Raw genomic sequence first — 22,002 nt, 5'->3', positions numbered from 1 at the left:
CTTGTACAAATTGAGCAGGCAGCACAGGTGTAAATCTCCTAAGTGATCTCTTGCATCTTTGGCCTGTGGATGACTGAGAAGGTGGAGATTAGTAAAGTTTTGAGGCCTAACAATCTTTTTGTCCAACTGCAGGTGTGGCAGAGTGGGATAGCTGATGCTCCAGCCAGTGGTTTTACATCCAGTCACAGGACAGGGAGGAGGAAAATGGTGACACGGTTGAGACAGGAAGATTACTTTTACATATTTCTCAGTTTTATTGGTAACATGAGACAAAATAGGATCAATGGAAAGGAATAGATGAAGGGGGAGGGTCTGTGCCATTTTTGTCCATTTTCAGTATTTAGTGTTCTTTTAAGTAAATGTGTACAATTATCTCAGCAGTAAGTCACAGACTATGTTTCCATGAAATAAAAGGGGTTTATTTAATTTATTAAAGTAGACTAACAATGACTCTTTCCTTTCTATACATACTGTATACCTTTAAATAGTCTTCGAGGAAGGCAAAGTTATAAGAGAAAGGTGATTGACATGTCATTATATTTTATAGTACCACACACACATTGCAGTAAAAATAATAAGACAACTTGGAGGATGACAGGAAAGTACACACAGACAGTAAGTTCGGGGTAGCTTATTACAACAGAGAAAGTACATCACACAACACTGCTTAGTATTTTACAAGCCGACAATATTCAACTCTGCATAGTTATACATATGCTGTGTAATAATTTAATTTATATCGCTTTCCACTAGTCACTATCTGGCCACAGGAAGCCTGACATTCATTGTAAAATGTGTTGCTGTGAAATCTATCAGAGCAGTGCTCACAAGATTGTGGTGGGTTCTGCATGCTGCCAGATGGATAGGCATAAAGCCGAGTGTGATCACTTATGTGCACAAACTCCAAAAATGCAGAAAAAAATAAAGACTAAGCATGAATGCAGAGAAGTATGGTCATGTTCACTACAACCAACACATAGGTTTCAATGAATGAGAACGACTTAAAGCCAACAATTCCTACGGACACGTGGTAATGTGCAAGGAAGGGAATATGGTAAACAGCAGTTAAATTATGTGCAAATTACAAGGTTTAATAAATAAAATACAAAACATTAAAAGATACCCAACCAAGGATAACAATGAGTACCCACTCAAAAACAGATTGAGGGCCTTTCGGCAGCTATGAATGATTTTTCCGTAAATGTCATTACTAGTTGTCTTGGTTGTTGTATCTGAAAGTGACGGTGAGCAAATACATTACCTTCATGTAGAATGTAAGACTTAAGGAAAACACATACATGCTTTCTGTAAAGTACAAGAGTCTGGTAGGAAATGTCTGGAATATGTGTAAACAGTTTAAAAAGTTAACAAAGGAAAGAAATTCAGCATTTTTCTTTCTAAAGTGACCACAGGGACAAAGTGAATGACTTCCTTTTTGGTGGACTCTGCTCTGCCTACTGTTTGTGTACATGTACTTTGCCTGCACTGTAGAGTGGCTACATGCTTGCAGGCATGTATGACTAAAATCATGTAAACTACAAAGACCACTGCATCCCTTTTGGTTCTTTGCTCATCCCTCTTAAAATCAATCTCCGTAAAGATTTTATAGCAATTTATGGTGTTCTCATCTACCTCAAAACTAAATTATAGCATCCCACGAGAAGTCAGAATGATGCTAAAATGTTCAGCGATACTTCCACACGTGCCCTAGGCTCACCAGGAAAACCTTCATGTGTTCAGTTTGACAGATCTATATGGCAGGCATGCATATCCACTTGGTTCAGCAGCATAAAACCTGGCTCTAATGTGAATACCCTTTGATGTATCTTTCCTAAGCAGCTTCTAACTCCCCAGTTTCTAAATCTTCCTACACATTTTGCATCTGTGGATCAACATCTGGAGGTGGAGACAAAGCCTAAAAGTTGAAGTCTCTAGAGAATATCGAAAATGCCCGCCTGGGTCCTCAAGGCAGTAGGCAACATCCTCATTTTCAGCGTGCCATCTGCTCCACAGGAGAAGATACGCTTTTTCTCTCCCACTTCAATCTGCATGACACCCGCACCAATATTCCGAAATATCGACTGCTTTGCATGCTCGTTCTTAAAAGAATGAATTAGACCATAGCCTGTTAACTTCCATACCTGTGTCAAATAAGACAAAAACAGCCATTTAGCCTAGAAGCAGTACAGTAATGAAACAGATTTTAATTAAGCTTTAAACACAATCGGACATGTATGGATATGCATTACCTTCATATTTCCTTCTGCTGAGCCAGTGACAAAACATTCTTCAGAACTATCCATGGGCAAGAGCCTTCACTGCAGAGTCGTGGGCCTGGAAGGTATGAAGAATTTGCCTTTGTCTAATGTCAAAGATACAGACGTATCCTTTCCGGCCACCAGTAATCAAGAGCTGTTGTTTTGGAGCATATTGGAGAACTGTGGCACCATTATCATGGCAGTTGAAAGCTAAAAGTAAAAAGAGACAAAGTTACCACACAACTCCCTTACTAATGCTATATGCACTTTATACCTGTTAATCAAGCTTCCGCTTTTACTCAGTCTAAGGGCTCATGCACATGACCGTTGTTTTAGTCCGCATCCGAGCCGCAGTATTTCACTTCAATGGGGTCGCAAAAGATGCAGACAGCACAAAAATCAGAGCAAAAAAAGTGCGTAAACCACAACGTGTGCAGGTAGCCCAAGTGAACATTGTGTGAAGCAGCATGTATATATACAGTAGTATGAGTAGTATGTGTAAGCGTATATAGGTATTGAAAAAGGCAAAATCAATGAGGTATATTAATTAGTATAGAATATAAGCGCTGATATAGAGGATGTCTGGTTTAACTGGCTTCTTAGTAAAACTTAGGTTAGTTTCCCTCCTGTGTCTGGCTTGGTAAGCTGTTCAGGCAAAAGTGCTGGGAATCGGCCGGACAACAAAACGCTGTGTGCAGGGTTTCTTTCCGGCCAATTTCTGGCATATTTGCGAGGTACTGCCTAGATCTCTACCGAACCCCATTATAGTCCATGGGGTTCAGTGGGAAGGCAGCAGTATCTGGCAATGTCGGATCCGGAGAACTCCGGCAAGCTGTTCTATGCTGGAAGAGCCTGCCTGGGAGGTAGCTGCAGGTGTGAGACTAGCCTTCGTTAAAGGGGTTGCACCCAGTTATCCAAAGGAGAGGGGGATTATTAACTGGTCCAAACACTGCGACACCCACTGATTCCAAGTATGGGGTTCCCATTTCACGTGACCTAATGGAGTGGCAGGTCGAGCATACACCCTGCTGCTCCATCCATTTTCTATGGGACTGCCAGAGATAACAAAATACATGCTCGACTATTGCCAGCAGTCCCATCAAGAATGAAGTGACAGATTGCATGAGGTTTACCTACACCAATCAGTTAGTTATCCCCTATCCTGGGGATATGCCAAAAAGTCCAGAGGGAATACCCATTTAATTGCCTTCCATCAGCTGTCCTGCAATAGCCTAAAATAAAAAATATAAATTTTTTAAACCCACCCCCTGTTCTCTGGGGCACTGGTCCGGTTCTGCTGCTGCTACTATTTATGCAAAGCAGTGACAGGTTGCAGTGTCAGTGATGTGCAGATTACAGAACCTCACCACTGCAACCAATTACTGACCTCAGCGTTAGAAAGCTGATGACAGTGATTGGCTGCAGTGGTCAAGTGCACTGGACGTCACCTCTGCAGCTTGTACACGAGCAGTGGCAGGCGGACTGCACCAGCACTGGAGAAAGGGGCGAGGTGATTTTATTATTCTTGGCTATTGCATGGAGAATTTTTCATTATCTTGGACAACCCTTTTTACACTCCCACAACTCTCTAGCCGGCAGCAGCTTTACCATCGGCTTATTCTGTAAGATATATCCATATTTTAGTGCCCTGTCCTGTAACACTTGCATATACAAAAACAGTGCTGTACTTATTTCTTACCATGAACAAGACTGTTACTTGGTGATATCAATGTGTCCCAGAGACAAACATTTCTAAAATAAAATAAAATCAAGAGTTATGGCTACGTAGCTATATAGCAAAAAAACAATCATTGTACAGGAAAAACAACCAGGCACTAGGGATGAAATGGATTTTTTAAATTGGATAATGTTACCGTTTAACAAGGTAGGCAAGTATTTAGTGCCAGCAACATACAGAGGTGTAGGCAGACTGGCAATGGTTACCGAGTTCTCACACCAGTTATTTCCACTTGGGTTAGTCAACCACTAATATATTGCTGACTGTTGTGACTTTTCATAGGTAATTACATTGATATCCAATTCATTCTAGTCAAGATGAATGTTAATTGCCTTTAAGAGCCATGCTCGACTATAGTTACAATTTTGTATGTCTTGAGTAAGGTCGCACAAAGGTTCCACTCTTTAGTGTTATTCTTCTCATGAATGTACCAGTCTGAGAAGAATCCTCCTTGTCTACTTTTAAATTTATGACGGGAGATAAAGATAAGCTCTATGCAGCTGGTGATAATTACCTATACAATTAGGTATTCATTAATGAAGCAAAATATATAATATGTATGTATTCATTTAATGAGCCTTAGTCCTTAGCATAAGACAATCAGTAGAACATATAATATATATAATACTGTTATATGTTATGAAGACAACATGTATCCAGTATATTATATATATTTCTCATTAGGAGAATCTTTGTCTCTAAAAGAGTGTCTGTGAAGATGTGCGTTTTGTAAAAATTATTCACCTCTTTGGTATGACAGGAGATACTGATATCTCTGTGAGAAAACAAGGCCATTGAAGTTATTTATGATACACAAATCAATAGTGTGAGAAACATTCTGAGAGACGCCTAGAGGTCTGTCTCTAATTGCTACAAGTGTCAGAATTAATCCCTATAGCTTTGAATTAAAGCTTTTAAGGTCAAATGTATATAATACGTTTTATTCAGACTTACATAAGTTAACCCTTTATACTATGATGCAAATAGCTTACACAGCAGTGCCACCTAGGTATGAGTAGGTGACATTGCAACAGTAGCAAAAGTGCTATCTGGGTAAGGTTATGATGTCACATTTTTTTTTATCAATGGTCACGCCCATCCGACTATGATTGGAAAGTTCCAAACTAGGAAGGTGTGTCTAACTGATAAGTTTGTGATAATAAATCATACACAGAGGGAGACAACACACACACAAGAAAGAGGAGAGGAGAAAGAGGGGAAAGAGAAGTTAAGCTCTTTAGAGGGGTCTATCAAGATGAAAGCCATGGTGAGATGTGCTATAATGGACCACCCAGCTTTCCTAGGAGCAGAAGTGAGATTTCTACTAGGACTTGGTAAGAGACACAGAAAATTATATTTCATTTTATTAAGACTAAATTTGATAGTGTGGGTGAAATTATACCATATAGATTGGCGAATAAATAAATAAATTAATTAATCGATCATCTCCATATTGAGATGTAGTCTTAGGATATTGTGAGGCTTCATTCTACCTGCAGAAGAATCTAGACTCAATCTAGGAAAGCATTAAATAATTGCTTAGATATATATTGATAGAACATTCTTTGCCAAGCTAAGTGATGCATTCCCACAGGAAAGACTTATTTCAAATCCTTCCCATTTAAGATATGGTCTAGCAATATTCTAGATCTCTGTTATTTGTCTTAATGGTCTTACCAAAGTTATATGTGTGAAAATAGTCCAGGATGGGGCGGAAGGATACAGTTATCTCTTCTAAATTATATCCTTTAATGGATTTGCCCATCTTGAAGTCATGTGATGTGTAGTTGGTTAGAGGGGGGTGGAATGTATTTAGCATTCCATATTGATGTCTAGGGTTAGACATGCCCATCCTGATATCATGAGGTTTTCTCTGAACAGGAGTAATATATATAACTTGCGTTCATACTTTGATATCCTAACCTAATAATAGCTTTGTTATAATGTGACAAGTTATTTCCACTCACATGTATTGTTAAGCTTGTAATGCTTTATATTAACGCTATATATATTCATTTGCATGTATCATTGCGTTTATTTACTTATATATGTTTATAACCTTGTAACCAATAAATCTGCATATTTTTTATAAACCTGTGTATTATTGTATAATGCAGAACTACATGTTTATCATTAACGTCATCTTATGTCAAAAAGAACTTATTTATCTGAGGAAATAGTCGGACTCAGATGTGAATTGTATCAATTAGGTGGTCTACAATTCACCAGATCATGATTTTAGGAATTTATGACACCTTTTATAAATTAAATTTTTTTATGGTTAATTATTTTTATGACCATAATTAATAATTCTTAATTGAATTATTACAACCCGACATGACACCGGGGTCTCAATGTCGACACCACTCTGGAAACAGCTGATTTTACCGGGAAGGAATCAGTGGCCAAAGCGGGATTAATCCAGTATTACATGGTGGCCATTCTGATATACACAGTGGGTGAATGAACGGAGTTCCATCTAAGATACCCCCATATGCCTATAGTAGGGTATACAGACAGGGGGCGTCTTTATGCAGATTATAAAAATGCATAATTTTTTTGATTAGTCTAACCTCAATGCCTAGAATATATGCACACTTTCAAACACTGGATCTAGAGAAGCTATATATTACCTATCCTATTAGCCCATTAAAAAGCGCTGGAGGACTGAATCAAATTTACCCATGTACTCAATTCAACACGAAAAAAAATATCAGTTAAAAAGTGACTGTCCAGTCAGGAGCTCAAATAAGTAAGATCGTACATGTAGAGGATGCATACCATTAATTTGCTTCAGATCTTGCTACATAGCAGCTTTTTAGCTCAGCCCCATTAGGGAAGAGCTGTGATCTGTGACTACCGCTTAGCTACAGTAGTCTGAAACACACCTGCTTGATCATGATTGGTTTAGGCTGCTGTTCTCTCTCAGATCTGCCTGCTGATTGGCTACTGTGTATAACCACCAGTATATCACAGGCTGATCGGGAAGTCAGTGCATGAAGAACTGACTTAGGCCTCATGCACACAACCGTTCTTTGGGTCCGCATCCGAGCCGCCGTTTTGGCGGCTCGGATGCGGACCCATTCACTTCAATGGGGCCGCAAAAGGTGCGGACAGCACTCCGTGTGCTGTCCGCATCCGTGGCTCCGTTACGCAGCCCCGTTAAAAAAATATAACATGTCCTATTCTTTTCTGTGCTTTGCGGACAAGAATAAGCATTTATATTGCCGGCGCCCGTTCCGTAAAAATTGCGGAAGGCACCATGGGCGGCTTCCGTCTTTTGAGGATACGTGGTCTGCGGACCGCAAAAAACGGCACGGCCGTGTGCATGAGGCCTTACATTTTAGTAACCGTAGAGAATGATTATAAAGTGCAGAAATAAAACAATGATTATCTGGTAACTGGCACACATACTAAGGAATGAGCATTAGTAAAGTGAAGTCTGGTGGCTCTGAATATATTAAAGGGGTTGTCAGAGTTATTTTTTGGTTCTTTGTATGTTTCTAACTAATCAAATGTAACAGCTTTGCCATGTACTTACAGCATCTGTAGTTGCTCCTTTCTCAGATTTCACTGAGGGTCACATGACCTGTGATGTCAGCTTCTCTCCCTGCTCTGATGAGGATTCCTGCACAAACCTGAAATATCAGATGTGTGTCTGTACACAAGACTTCACTGTGCTGGCTACGCCCCCCTTCACTGCTGTCTGCTCTCTCCCTGGATTCTTAACCCCTTGAGATGTACAGACTCAGGGCAGAAGGCTTTACTGAGTAGCTGCAGGCAGTGAGGAGACAAATATATATTTTTTTACCTAAAACCTGCTTAGTGCAGTTATATATTAATGCCCATCAGATTTACAATGCTATATATATTTTTTTTATAACTCGGACAACCCCTTTAAAGGAAATAGCTGATCTCTTTGGGAACATATAACAAAAAAGCGTAAATCAATCTAATACATTTATTACATACATATTATTTGAAAACCCCACAATTCTAAAATGCTGTATATCTAGGGTTATGCGATATAAAACAAAATAAACTTATTAAAAGACTGGTACAGGGGGGTGAGGGCTTATAATCTACAAAGGAAGAGGGATGGAGACAGTAACTGGTAAAAGTGTAAAATGCAAGCAACGTAATGATATATCATACCTATTATCATTGGATTGTCCTGATGTAGCAATCAAGCTTGACGAGGTAATAAATGCAAAGTCACTTGTGGTTTTAGTATGACACTGCCAACTCTGTAAAAATGCAATAAATAGAAAAGATATGAAACCTGTTGTTTTGGGAGTACTGTGTATTAGTGATTGACAGATATTTCATAGGAGCTTCAAACAATCTTACACACTGTAGGCCACATGGATAACATAAGGATCAAATGTCAGGCAGCCTAAAAGACCACTTCCCTCTTTTTTTATGTGATGAATAGTTATATACATAGATAGGGATAGTGATGTACTTTTACTTAAAGGGGCTCTCCTATATGAGGATAGGTCATCAATATAGGAGAGCTCAGAGAACCCCTTTAAAGGGAACCTGTCACTGGGATTTTGGGTATAGAGCTGAGGACATGGGTTGCTAGATGGCCACTAGCACATCCGCAATACCCAGTCCCCAAAGCTCTGTGTGCTTTTATTGTGTAAAAAAAAACAAAAAACGATTTGATACATATGCAAATTAACATAAAAGAGTCATATCTTACTTGTGTGACCAGAGAAAAGTCATATTTTCAAGCTCCGACTCATCTCAGGTTAATTTGCATATGTATCAAATCGATTTTTATACACAATAAAAGCACACAGAGCTATGGGGACTGGATATTGAGGATGTGCTAGCGGCGATCTAGCAACCCATGTCCTCAGATCTATACCCAAAATCCCGGTGACAGGTTCCCTTTAATAGCAAGGTAATAAATAAATAAATAAGGAAGCAACACTGAAGGTAGGGCATTGCTGGATTTGAGGATATAGAATATATAGAACCATCTGGGCTACGTTTAGAAACCGGATTCAAAATGGTGTCAAATTCATCCCTTTTCCCTTACCTAACACAGCTATAAAACTATGAAAGTAACCTTAGGTCTAGACGGGGAGTCTAATCAGCAGGTACTAACCATTTAGAGTGGCTGGAAGGGCTTGAATAGACTATTGGAACAGCACCTTAGTTACTGTATGTTCATCAATTGCTGTACTGCTTCTGGTTCCTGGCCACGAGAGAAGAAATGTATGGCACAAGGAGCAGGAGTGAGATTAGAGGACCAGGCAAAAATAGGATTCAAACGCCTTGCCCTGTCAATCACCTGAAGAAAGGATGAGCTTCATGGACACAGAGACAAACAGTGCGCTGAGGTGCTAGAGCCCGCCCCTGGTGCTCCAAACAGCTAATTTGTATATTTGAACAAGCTATTTTTTCCACTGAATGCAGTAACAAATTAACAAATATGCTAGCTAGCTGTATGGAGCACAAAGGACGGGCCCTAGCACCTCAGTGCACCATCTGTCTTGTCTCTGTGTCCATGATGCTCATCCTTTCTTTAGGTGACCGACAGGAGAAGGCGCCCAAATCCTGCTTTTGCCTGGCCCTCGCTCCTGCTCTCCTGGGCAGGAACCAGAAGCAGTACAGCAGTAGATTAAAATAATTAAGGTGTCGTTTAACTAGACTATTCAAGGCCTAGCAGTCACTATGAAGGGTCTGATATGTAAAAACCTGCTGACAGAATAACTTTCAAGAGAATGTGTCATTAGAAAATGAAACCTATTTTAAAGAATTTTTGATGATTTTAATTTTCCACGTATTCCATATATTTAAACAAGAAAGGGGGAGGTAGTTCTTCATTGTGTATAAGAAGGAGATTTTAAGTTTGTATATTTGTCTTGATGAAGGGCTAAGATGTAACAGCCCGAAACGCGTCACAGCATACTGTTCTGCTTTTGATGTCTGTTTTTAAAGAAAGTGGAATAAAGAAGCCTTTTATTGCGAAGAGCTGGAATCTTTGTTCTTTTTCACATATATTTAAACAAAAATGATAAAATCCTGCAGTTTTTGCACTGGCGACTACCGTATTTTTCGCTTTATAAGACACACTTTTTTTTCCACCAAAAAGGGGGGGCTGTGTGTCTTATAAAGAGAATACTAGTGAGCGCTTCCAGCACTCACCCTCCTAGGTCTTCTTTGATGGGGCCGGAGCTGCACTGTCCTGACCCCGTACAGAGTCAGGACGCAGTGCGCGCACTATGACCTGATGCTGCAATCAGGAGACAGTGCAGCGCGGGCTGGAGAAGACAGGGGAGCGAGACGCCAGACCCAGAGCGGAGCCTCGGTGCAGGAGAGGCAAGAGTAGTTTTTTTATTTTATTCTGATCTGAGGTCTGATGGGGGTTAATAATAAATGGCGGATCTGAGGTCTGATAGGGGTTAATAATAAAGGTCTGATTAGAGGTCTGATAGGGGTTAAAAATAAAAGTCTGATTTGAGGTCTGATGGGGTTCTGACATGGAAGGCTGATATGGGGGTCTGATATGGTGGTCTGATCTGAGAATCAGTTTTTTTCTTATTTTTCTCCTCTAAAATCTGGTGTGCGAAAAATATGGTATGTTTAATAATTGGCACCACTTCTTGGTTTATACAGATCCCTTTACTGCAGTTGTATACCATTCTAATCCTGCCTGTAATGTTCACCTCTGTGTATAGATAAAATAGGATCCACCGTTCACAATAGGTGATTGTCAGAGCTTATCTATTCTTCCCTTGTACAATGACCTCTGCACAGATCACAGAGCATGTGTAGAAGACTCTCCCATAGAAGTCACTGAGGTCCCCTCCTGACCATTGTGTCTATGGACCATGGGGCTGCCGTAAAGCAATTTTCTAAATGCTGTTAAGAACGGCTCAGGCAAGATAGCCCATAATCATGTTCAGGAAATATAATACATAGATCTGCAGTCAGAAAATAAAAACAGATTACAAAAAAGGACATTTTAACTGGCAGATTTTTGGTGACATTTCCTTTACAAGGGGATTACTTTTTCAATACAAGTTATTCTTTGTATGGTGAAAAGTTATATTGTTTTCTAATATAAGTCCTGTTGTCTACATATTTCAAGTACAGATGTACATCTCAGTATAAGACACAGGTCAGACAACTGACTTTAACGCTCTCTCTGTCTATCACACTGCCAACAATGGAGGTTTCTACTGAACGACTGCAAGTAGAGATCCTAAAAGGATCAATAGATTTTTGCATCCTAAACCCCCAACTTGCTCTACTGCTCAGAATGAGGGTACTAAACATAGGAAGGCGTCACCAGCAGCTGGCAGGACCAGGTCAGCAGTTGGGTTAATATAGGAAGAAGGGGTAGAGGGAAAAGTGCCAGGGAGGCTAGTCCTGAAAATAGTCCTAGTAAATATGCCTGTTCGGCTGATATTAGGGATGAAAGCCCAGGGCCAGCAACACCTCGGCAAGTGTGTGTCAGCTAAGGCTACTTTCACATCTGCATTTTCCTTTCTGGTTTATGGCAGGGGATCTCAAAACTGGAGGAAAACGCATCTGTTTGTATAATACAACTGGCTGCATCCATTCAGAACGGATCCGATGAACATACCAGATCCAACACTAAAACCACTTTGTGGCTAAAAAAAAACGGATCCGGCACCATTGACTTAAATGTTTTTCTTATGCCGGATCTGGCATGTAATACATGTTTATGGCATGTTCAGTTTCCCATGCCACACACAAAAACCGCTGATTGCAGTGCGGGAGCGCAACAAACTGGAACGGAATGTATTCTGGTGCACTCTGTTCTGGTTTGTTCAGTTTTGTCCCAATTGACAATGAATAGGGACAAAACGGAAGCGTTTTCCTCCGGTTTCGAGATCCTCTGCCGGAACTCAATACCGGTAAGGAAAAAGCAGATGTGAAAGTAGCCTAATCCCCCGTCTTGATGTCACAATGCAGAGACACAAAAGAGCAGTAGAAAAAGAGATGCTCCAACTATGGCAAACAGAAAAAGATAATAGCTATTACTTAATAACAATACTATAATGGGTTTTAGTTCAGCAAAAGAAAACAAAAAAACGCCAGAGTGCTTCTTTAAATTCAGGAGATGGAATAAATAATGTAGATGCATTTTACTGGGTTCATGACTGGATACAGGATTTTATTTTCCCTAGCCTAATGGATGCAGCTGCTATATAATAACTCTGCTGTGCTTCTGCTGTATAGAACAGAGCATCGTGCTGTGTTATTGTGGATGCCAAAGTGCAAAGGAAACCACATAAAGTGAAAAAACATATATGTGCACCCTATAACACAATGTGAAAAGCAAGCTCCTTCTAAGTTTCTCTGCACATATTGGTTAAATCAGTCTGTTAACAAGATGTAACACTCTGCAATCAGGAAGCCTTACAGGTGAAAAAATAAAATAAAAATCAGAAATGGACGATTATTCAGAGTTTTATGGAAAAGGGTGACTTAATTCCACAGAATATACAAATGGCTTCACTAAAATAGCAAAAAGTGTAGTTTTAAGGTTTGCTGGAAGCATATGATTAAATTAAATTCTACATCTTCAATGTGAATACATATTCAAACGGGTTATAATGAAAAAGTTTAATCCAGTTATCGCTCTGCTTGCAGCTCTAAGCATAAAAATGACCTTCAGGGAGGAAATCTTCCTTTTCTGACTATACTGCTGTACTAAGTGGCTGCTGAATAAGTGGAGTTAAAGAACCGGAGTTCTGGTGCTGAGTGTGATTTCGTGGGAGTGATTGCAGGTGGCTGAGTGAGGTGTGACGCGTTAAGTACTTGTATTTTGGTACTGCCATTTATTGCACCACTGATCTCTTCCAGAGCTTGCTGCACTAAGTGGGCTGCTGAATAGGTGGAGTTAAAGAATCGGAGATTAAGACAAAGAGCAAGAAACTGAGGTTTGATAGATTTTCCTTGTGTGTTGTTGGCTTGATTCTAGCTAGTCCTCCAACTGCAGCAGACAGGGTCTAATTCTAACTCATATTTACTGTTTTCCTTCTTTACTGTTCATCCCCATTTAAACATGCGCTCCATGGACAATGATACCAAGTGTGTGTCCTGTGCAATGTATGCGTGCCTTGAAGAGCCTTTTAAGGGTGATTACATTTGCACTAGATGCAATCATGTTGCATATTTGGAAGCCCAAATCTTGGATCTGAATAGGCAGCTTGAAACACTTAGGGGCATTGCAGACCTGGAGAGAGGCTTAGACCTCACTCTGCAGGCACTGACTGGGGTCAGTGAAATGGAGGTGGGAGGAGGAGGGCAAGATCAGGACTATCAGGTCAGCAGTTGGGATAATGTAGGAAGAAGGGGTAGAGGGAAAAGTGCCAGGGAGGCTAGTCCTGAGCTGGAACGCCCTAGTAAATATGCCTGTTTGGCTGATATTAGGGATGAAAGCCCAGGGCCAGCAACACTGCAGCAGGGCGTTTCTCCTAGCAACCAGGAGGATGACCGCTGCAGGAAGGATGGGAAAAGAAGTGCAGCAAAGGTTAGACAGATGCTGGTGGTAGGGGACTCTATTATTAGAAGGACAGACAGGGTCATCTGTCGCCGAGACTGTGAATGCCGAACAGTGTGTTGTCTTCTGGGTGCCTAGGTTCGGCATATTGAACAGACTGACAGATTGCTGGGTGGGGCAGGGGAAGCTCCGGCGGTCATGGTACACATTGGCACCAATGACAAAGTCAGGGGGAGATGGAAGGTCCTTAAAAATGATTTTAGGGAACTAGGAGAGAAGCTCAAGTCCAGGACCTCCAAGGCAGTGTTTTCAGAAATACTACCAGTGCCACGAGCCTCACCAGAGGGACAACGGGAGCTTAGGGAGTTAAATAAGTGGCTCAGAAGCTGGTGCAGGAAGAAAGGGTTTGGGTTAATGGACAACTGGGCCGACTTCTCTGTCGGTTACAGGCTCTACAGTAGGGACGGGCTGCAACTTAATGGGGAGGGTGCAACTGCCCTGGGGGAAAAATGGTTAGACAGCTGAAGGAGCTTTCAAACTAGGATCTGGGGGAGGGTGGGGGGTCATACTAATAAGGGGGTAGATAGTGGGATATAGAAGTGTGCTGTTGTGTTTAAAACTTCACTTTTATTTGGGTATATTTATTTAAACTTTTTTATTAACAACAAATACTGCGACGACTAAAATTCCCGGTGGATGCAGATTATCTCCTTCACTTAGCAGGTTCCTGCTGTCTGCAATCCTTCACAGCAGCGTGCTCGCTAATCACTAGCAACTTCAGCCTTAAGTACTCCGGCTGACAGTTATCTATATTGCTATACTAGCTGTAAATGTACTCCTCTTGAGGAGTTCCCCATCTGCTGGCCACTGCTACTAAAAACAGACACACAAATAAATCCTGCCTCCCGACATGTTTCGCTGGACACCCAGTGTCTTCAGGGGATCGTGCAGGTATGTGTGTTGGGGGCGGAGACCATCCTTTAAGGGTTCGGTGTCACATGACCTTCCTCTAATGGCCAATTATGTTCCCTTTATATCCATCCCTCTGTCATTATGTACATCCGCGTTCCTTGTCGTTGCAGTATTTGTTGTTAAGAAGAAAGTTTTAATAAATATACCCAAATAAAAGTTTTAAACATAACAGCACATGAAAAAAGACGTAGACAAGTCCTAAGGACCATTTTTCGTGGCACTACTGAAGTAATCGTCGTACATGTGCTGAGAGGTCCCATGATTCTGTAATATGGTTGGAATATAGAAGGGGACAGTGGGGATTTAGTGGGGGCTGGGGTTAGCGAGGAAAGTAGGGAGAAGACTGGGCATAACAATACACTTATGAAATATAGAAATGCTGGTAACAATTACATACAAACATCAACCAAGGTAACCCAAAAATCCCGGATATTCACTTTACAGGTAATAGTAATTTATAATGTATTTTCACAAATGCCAGAAGTTTAGCTAGCAAAATGGGGGAGCTGGAGGTTAGAACTAGAAGAACATATAGATATAGTTGGTGTGGCTGAGACATGGTTGGATTCTTTGCATGACTGGGTCGTAAATATTAAGGGTTTTAAACTATTTAGGAAAGATAGGGTCAATAGAAAAGGAGGTTGCATGTGCCTGTATGTGAGGAGTGATCTGAAGTGTGAGAGGCAATTGTGGGTGAGGATTTGGAAACATGGGTGGAAGTTCAAAGGGATATAAACACTGAAAAAATAACATGCAATATAAATTATACCGTGCACAAGGATTGTACCTGGTATCATTTATATTGCATGTTAGTTAGGTAATTGAGCAGCAGTGTTGCGGTCCTGCTGCGATACCGCAGCCTAATTTAGTGAGGCACAAAGATAAACGCTATTGAAGCAATTGATCACGGGACTGAAAAAATAATACTTGGTGTAATCTATAGACCCCCTAACATCACAGAGAAGATAGAAATGCAACCGTATAACCAAATAGAGCGGGCTGCACAGCCTGGTACAGTGGTCATAATGGGAGATTTTAACTTCCCAGACATTGACTGAGGTCATGATTCTGCCTCAACCGCAAAGGGGAGAAGATTCCTCAACTTGCTGCAGGACCACTTTATGGGCCAGTTTGTAGAAGCTCCCACTAAGGGCGATGCTCCGTTGGATCTGGTAATATCTAATGATGCAGAGCTTGTTGGAAATGGTACTGTTCGAGAAAAACTAGGTAATAGTGACCACAATATAATTATATTCCCCCTAAACTATAAGAAGCAAACTCTGTCAGGCAGAGCAAAGACACTGAATTTCAAAAAGGCCAATTTCCCTGGGTTGAGGGCAGCATTTCAGGGCATAGACTGGGAGCAGCTACTGTCACATAATAACACTGAGGATAAATGGGAGAGCTTTAAATCCACATTGAGTAACTGCACTAAAAAATGTATTCCTTTAGGTAACAAGTATAAATGGCTAAAATTAAACCCCCTATGTCTTACAGCTACTGTAAAAAGGGCAATAAAAGACAAAAAAGGACATTTAAAAAATACAAATCTGAGGGGTTAGATGGAGCGTTTGAAGATTACAAAGGGCTTAATAAAATCTGTAAAAAGGAGATAAAATTAGCAAAAATACATATGAACAGCAGGTGGCAAAAGAGAGGAAAACAAATCCCAAAACATTACAAGTTATATTTATTGATGACCTATCCTCAGGATGGGTCATCAATATCAGATCGGAGGGGGTCCGACACCCGGCACCTCCTCCGATCAGCTGTTTGAAGAGAAGGCGTGCGCGGTGTCAGCGCTGCCTCCTCTTCACTGTTTACCTTCTAGCCGTTGCATCTGCAGTGGTGAGCAGGTGTAATTACACCCAAGCCTTCCTATTGAAATGAATGGGACGGCTTGGGTGTAATTACACCTGCTCACCACTGCAGATGCAACGGCTAGAAGGTAAACAGTGAAGAGGAGGCAGCGCTGACACCGCGCACGCCTTCTCTTCAAACAGCTGATCGGAGGGGGTGTCGGACCCCCTCCGATCTGATATTGATGACCTATCCTGAGGATAGGTCATCAATAAATATAACTTGGACAACCCCTTTAAATATATAACTTGTAAAAAACCTAGGTCTGAGCAGGTAGGTCACTAAATAATGGTAAGGGGGGGTAGTCACTGAAGATAAGGAAAAGGCAGAGTTGCTAAATGGGTTTTTAGCGCTGTATATACAAAAGAAGAGAAAGGAGCCGATATCTGTGGTGCTGGGGCTGTTAGTACATCCAGTAATATACTCAATTGGCTGACTGTAGATATGGTTCAAGACAAGTCTAATAGGGTAAATGTGAACAAGGGTCCAGATGGATTACACCCAAGAGTGCTTAAAGAGATCAGTTCAGTCATTGCTGTGCCCCTGTTTATAATTTTTAAAGATTCTCTAGGTACTGGTACAGTGCCAAGTGATTGGCGCAAGGCAGATGTGGTGCCCATATTCAAAAAAGGATCAAGGTCCTTCACAGGTAATTATAGACCAGTTCGTTTAAAGAGGACCTTTCACCGGATTTTATTAATTGAGATAAGTACCTGAACTTCCGAGGTACCCCCCCTCTGCTGATGCTGCCACCCTGCCTGTTTTGTTAAAATAGCGCTCCTACGCCGCGCTGTGCCCCCCGGTATTTTCCCCACTCAGTATGCAAATACTGAGCATCAGAGCAATGGGGAGGAGACGCAGACTTTCTCTGTGGGTGTCTTCTTCTCCCCTGGCTGTAGCACTGTCCAATCGAAGCGCAGAGTGTCACAGCCAGGGAGAAAAAAAAAAACTCTTTGGCTGTGATGCTCTCCGATGCAATTGGACAGCGCTACAGCCAGGGGACAAGGAGACCCACAGAGAAAGTCTGCGTCTCCTCCCCATTGCTCCGATGCTCAGTATTTGCATACTGAGCTGGGAAAATACCGCGGGGCACAGCGCGGCGTAGGAGCGCTATTTTAACAAAACAGGCAAGGTGGCAGCATCAGCGGGGGATACCCCGCAAGTACAGGTACTTATTATGCGCCGAGCCCAGTGACAAATATAAAGCTATTGCCCTCAGGAGCTTCTTCAGGTCCTTCTAAAAAAATTTGCATATTGTGATAAAGTTCATTATTTTCTGTAATGTACTGATAAACATTAGACTTTCATATATTTTAGATTCATTACACACCAACTGAAGTAGTTCAAGCCTTTTATTGTTTTAATATTGATGATTTTGGCATACAGCTCATGAAAACCCCAAATTCCTATCTAAAAAAATTAGCATATCATGAAAAGGTTCTCTAAACAAGCTATTAACCTAATCATCTGAATCAACTAATTAACGCTAAACACCTGCAAAAGATTCCTGAGGCTTTTAAAAACTCCCAGCCTGGTTCATTACTCAAAACCGCAATCATGGGTAAGACTGCCGACCTGACTGCTGTCCAGAAGGCCATCATTGACACCCTCAAGCAAGAGGGTAAGACACAGAAAGAAATTTCTGAATGAATAGGCTGTTCCCAGAGTGCTGTATCAAGGCACCTCAGTGGGAAGTCTGTGGGAAGGAAAAAGTGTGGCAGAAAACGCTGCACAACGAGAAGAGGTGACCGGACCCTGAGGAAGATTGTGGAGAAGGACTGATTCCAGACCTTGGGGGACCTGCGGAAGCAGTGGACTGAGTCTGGAGTAGAAACATCCAGAGCCACCGTGTACAGGCGTGTGCAGGAAATGGGCTACAGGTGCCGCATTCCCCAGGTCAAGCCACTTTTGAACCAGAAACAGCGGCAGAAGCGCCTGACCTGGGCTACAGAGAAGCAGCACTGGACTGTTGCTCAGTGGTCCAAAGTACTTTTTTCGGATGAAAGCTAATTTTGCATGTCATTCGGAAATCAAGGTGCCAGAGTCTGGAGGAAGACTGGGGAGAGGGAAATGCCAAAATGCCTGAAGTCCAGTGTCAAGTACCCACAGTCAGTGATGGTCTGGGGTGCCATGTCAGCTGCTGGTGTTGGTCCACTGTGTTTTATCAAGGGCAGGGTCAATGCAGCTAGCTATCAGGAGATTTTGGAGCACTTCATGCTTCCATCTGCTGAAAAGCTTTATGGAGATGAAGATTTCATTTTTCAGCACGACCTGGCACCTGCTCACAGTGCCAAAACCACTGGTAAATGGTTTAATGACCATGGTATTACTGTGCTCAATTGGCCTGCCAACTCTCCTGACCTGAACCCCATAGAGAATCTGTGGGATATTGGGTAGAGAAAGTTGAGACGCAAGACCCAACACTCTGGATGAGCTTAAGGCCGCTATCGAAGCATCCTGGGCCTCCATAACACCTCAGCAGTGCCACAGGCTGATTGCCTCCATGCCACGCCGCATTGAAGCAGTCATTTCTGCAAAAGGATTCCCGACCAAGTATTGAGTGCATAACTGAACATAATTATTTGAAGGTTGACTTTTTTTGTATTAAAAACACTTTTCTTTTTTTGGTCGGATGAAATATGCAAATTTTTTGAGATAGGAAATTTGGGTTTTCATGAGCTGTATGCCAAAATCATCAATATTAAAACAATAAAAGGCTTGAACTACTTCAGTTGGTGTGTAATGAATCTAAAATATATGAAAGTCTAATGTTTACCAGTACATTACAGAAAATAATGAACTTTATCAAAATATGCTAATTTTTTTAGAAGGACCTGTACATCGTGCAGGCAGTCCACGGTACTGCGCCTGTGTGAGATTTCACATAGCGGAGGGGGGCAGCGGCAAAGAGTTCGGGTGTGGGCAGTTACTTATGCTGGAAGAGGCGTGCTTAGGCTCTAAAGGAAGGTGGGCTGGGCACTGTACGGAGGAGTTACTGGGCTCCAGATTAGGATAATAACACCCCTCTGGGCACCTTGGACACTCATTTGCATAACATAAAAAGTGGATTTTATCGCTAATGAAACCATGAAACAAAAAATAAAGACTACAGAAAGAAATAAGGTATTTTATTGTACATGGCAGTAGTAACACCTTAATATGCTCAAACCAGGTGACAGATTCCCTTTAAGGGGCTATATACAGGAGTTTGTGACTGTAAATAATATTATAAGTGATAACCAACATGGGTTTACCAAGGACAGAAGTTGTCAGACTTGTTTTTACGAGAAGATGAGTAGTAGCCTGGACAGAGGGGCAGCTGTGGATGTAGTGTTTCTGGATTTTGCGAAGGCTTTTGATACTGTCCCTCATAGACGTTTAAAACGCCCGACGCCCCAAGAAGTACAGGAGCTTCTTTGGGGTGTCTTGTCGCGCGTTCCCGTACATAGACTTCCGGGAAAGCACGACAATGGGCGTTCGCATACTACCGGAGCCGCGTATGTGAGACGCCGGAGAATCAGTACGCTCAGGTCTGAACCGGCTGTTATAGAGAAGGATTTAGGTGTCCTGTAGATGGTAGATTAAATTACAGCATACAATGTCAATCAGCTGCTTCTAACGCCACCAGGATATTGTTATGCATTAAACGAGGCATGGACTCGCGGGGCAGGGATGTAATACTACCACTTTACAAAGCGTTGGTGCGGTCTCATCTGGAATATGCAGTTTAGTTCTGGGCACCAGTCCACGGAAAGGACGCACTACAGCTGGAAAAAGTACAGAGGAGAGCGACTAAACTGATAAGGGGCATGGAGGGTCTTAGTTATGAAGAAAGATTAAAAGAATTGAATTTATTTAGTCTTGAGAAGAGATGTCTAAGGGGGGACATGATTAACCTATGCAAATATATTAATGGGCCATACTAAAAATACGGTGAAAAACTGATCCATGTAAAATGCTCTCAAAAGACAAGGGGGCACAGCCTCCGACTGGAGAAGAAAAAGTTCAGTCTCCGGAAGAGTCAAAGCTTTTTTACTTTAAGAACTGTGAATCTGTGGAGTAGGCTTCCTCAGGACGTGGTCACAGCAGGAACAGGGGACAGTTTTAAAAAGGGTTTAGATGAATTCTTGAAAGCAAATGAGATTAATGCTTATGAAAACGTGTAGAAATCCGGGTCTCACTTCCTTCTGGGATTCGCATCCCGACCTATCCCTTGGTTGAACTTGATGGACTTGTGTATTTTTTTTTAACTGTATTAACTATGTAACTACCGTATTTTTCGCTTTATAAGACGCACTCCCCCCCCCCCCCCCCAAAAAAAAAGTGTGTGTGTGTGTGTGGTGGTGGGGAATGGCCGTGCGTCTTATAAAGAGGATACTTCGCTGGCCGCTATGCTGCACAGCGCGGCCAGCAAAGTATCAGTGTGGAGGGAGGAGGCAGGGACACTCATGACGGGGCTCGGCGCAGTGACTCTACTCTAATATACCAAGCTCCCTCCTCATGCACCGCCTGCCTGTTCATTCATAAAGTGAGATAAGCAGGCAGGCGGCGCATAAGGAGGGAGCTGCGGCAGGCGGCGCATGACCGAGGGAGCTGCCGGTCTGCGCTGTCTTAATGCTATACATACGGTGCTACAGTAAGTACAGAACAGTGCGGTATACATTAAGATATGGATCAGATTGAATGTACTTAACAGCTGCGGGGCCCGGTGTATTAGAGTAGAATCACTGCACCGGGCCCCGCCATGAGTGTCTCCGCCTCCTCCCTCCACACTGATGCATCTGATGGGGGATCTGTGGATGACACTTATGGGGATCTGTGGATGACATAAGTGTCATCCACAGATCCCCCATCAGTGTCATCCACAGATCCCCCATCAGTGTCATCCACAGATCCCCCATCAGTATAATCCACAGATCCCCCATCAGTGTCATCCACAGATCCCCCATCAGTGTCATCCACAGATCCCCCCCCCATAACAGTGCATCATCCACAGATCCCCATAACAGTGCGTCATCCACAGATCCCCCATAACAGTGCGTCATCCACAGATCCCCCCCATAACAGCGCGTCATCCACAGATCCCCCCCCATAACAGTGCGTCACCTAGAGATCCCCAATAATAGTGTCATCCACAGATCCCTCATAACAGTGCGCCATCCACAGACCACCATTAGTTCAAAACCTACCAAAAGCACACCTTTTGGTTAAAAATATTTTTTTCTTATTTTCCTCCTCAAAAACCTAGGTGCGTCTTATCAGGTGCGTCTTATAAAGCGAAAAATACGGTATGTACAGTAACTATGTAACCATAGCAATTTCTAGATACAAGGCCATGGACATTACCAGAATTAACTGCAGTTGAAGATGAAACTCAGCTCACATTAGTGCTGAAAGTCATGAATAAAATAAAGGACACAAGTTGCTGATATTTTTTTAAATTAATGTAAAAATAAATAAAAAAATCTGTAATTTTGGCGAGCAGCAGTTTCATCGTCAAGTGTAACCTTGACATTGTCTTGATGACAGACAGGCTGATAAAGTAGATTAAAATGCATATCAAATGTCCCATTTGTCTTACATTTGTAGACTACACAAGCTCACTACCATAAACCATATGACCAGGAGGGACTCTACAAGACATACCTCAACTCAAAGACAGTTACTCTTCTCATTAGAAA

General features: G+C 41.9%; 1 protein-coding gene across 1 annotated transcript in view; it reads right to left on the bottom strand.

Moving 5' to 3' along the window:
• Positions 1 to 289: 289 nt before the first annotated feature.
• The window catches only part of DMXL2 (Dmx like 2), a 184,600-nt gene continuing 162,887 nt past the window's right edge, over positions 290 to 22,002 (bottom strand). Inside the window, 5 exon segments of the mRNA XM_044279637.1 lie at positions 290 to 2,141; positions 2,250 to 2,303; positions 2,305 to 2,468; positions 3,958 to 4,010; positions 8,152 to 8,243. Coding sequence (XP_044135572.1) covers positions 1,932 to 2,141; positions 2,250 to 2,303; positions 2,305 to 2,468; positions 3,958 to 4,010; positions 8,152 to 8,243 — 573 coding nt within the window. The 3' untranslated portion in view covers positions 290 to 1,931.

This window comes from Bufo gargarizans, chromosome 2 (assembly GCF_014858855.1).
Source record: "Bufo gargarizans isolate SCDJY-AF-19 chromosome 2, ASM1485885v1, whole genome shotgun sequence".
In the NCBI taxonomy this organism is placed as follows: domain Eukaryota; kingdom Metazoa; phylum Chordata; class Amphibia; order Anura; family Bufonidae; genus Bufo; species Bufo gargarizans.
The sequence above is the reverse complement of the archived record's forward strand: the minus strand, read 5'-3'. Positions and strand labels throughout refer to the sequence as shown.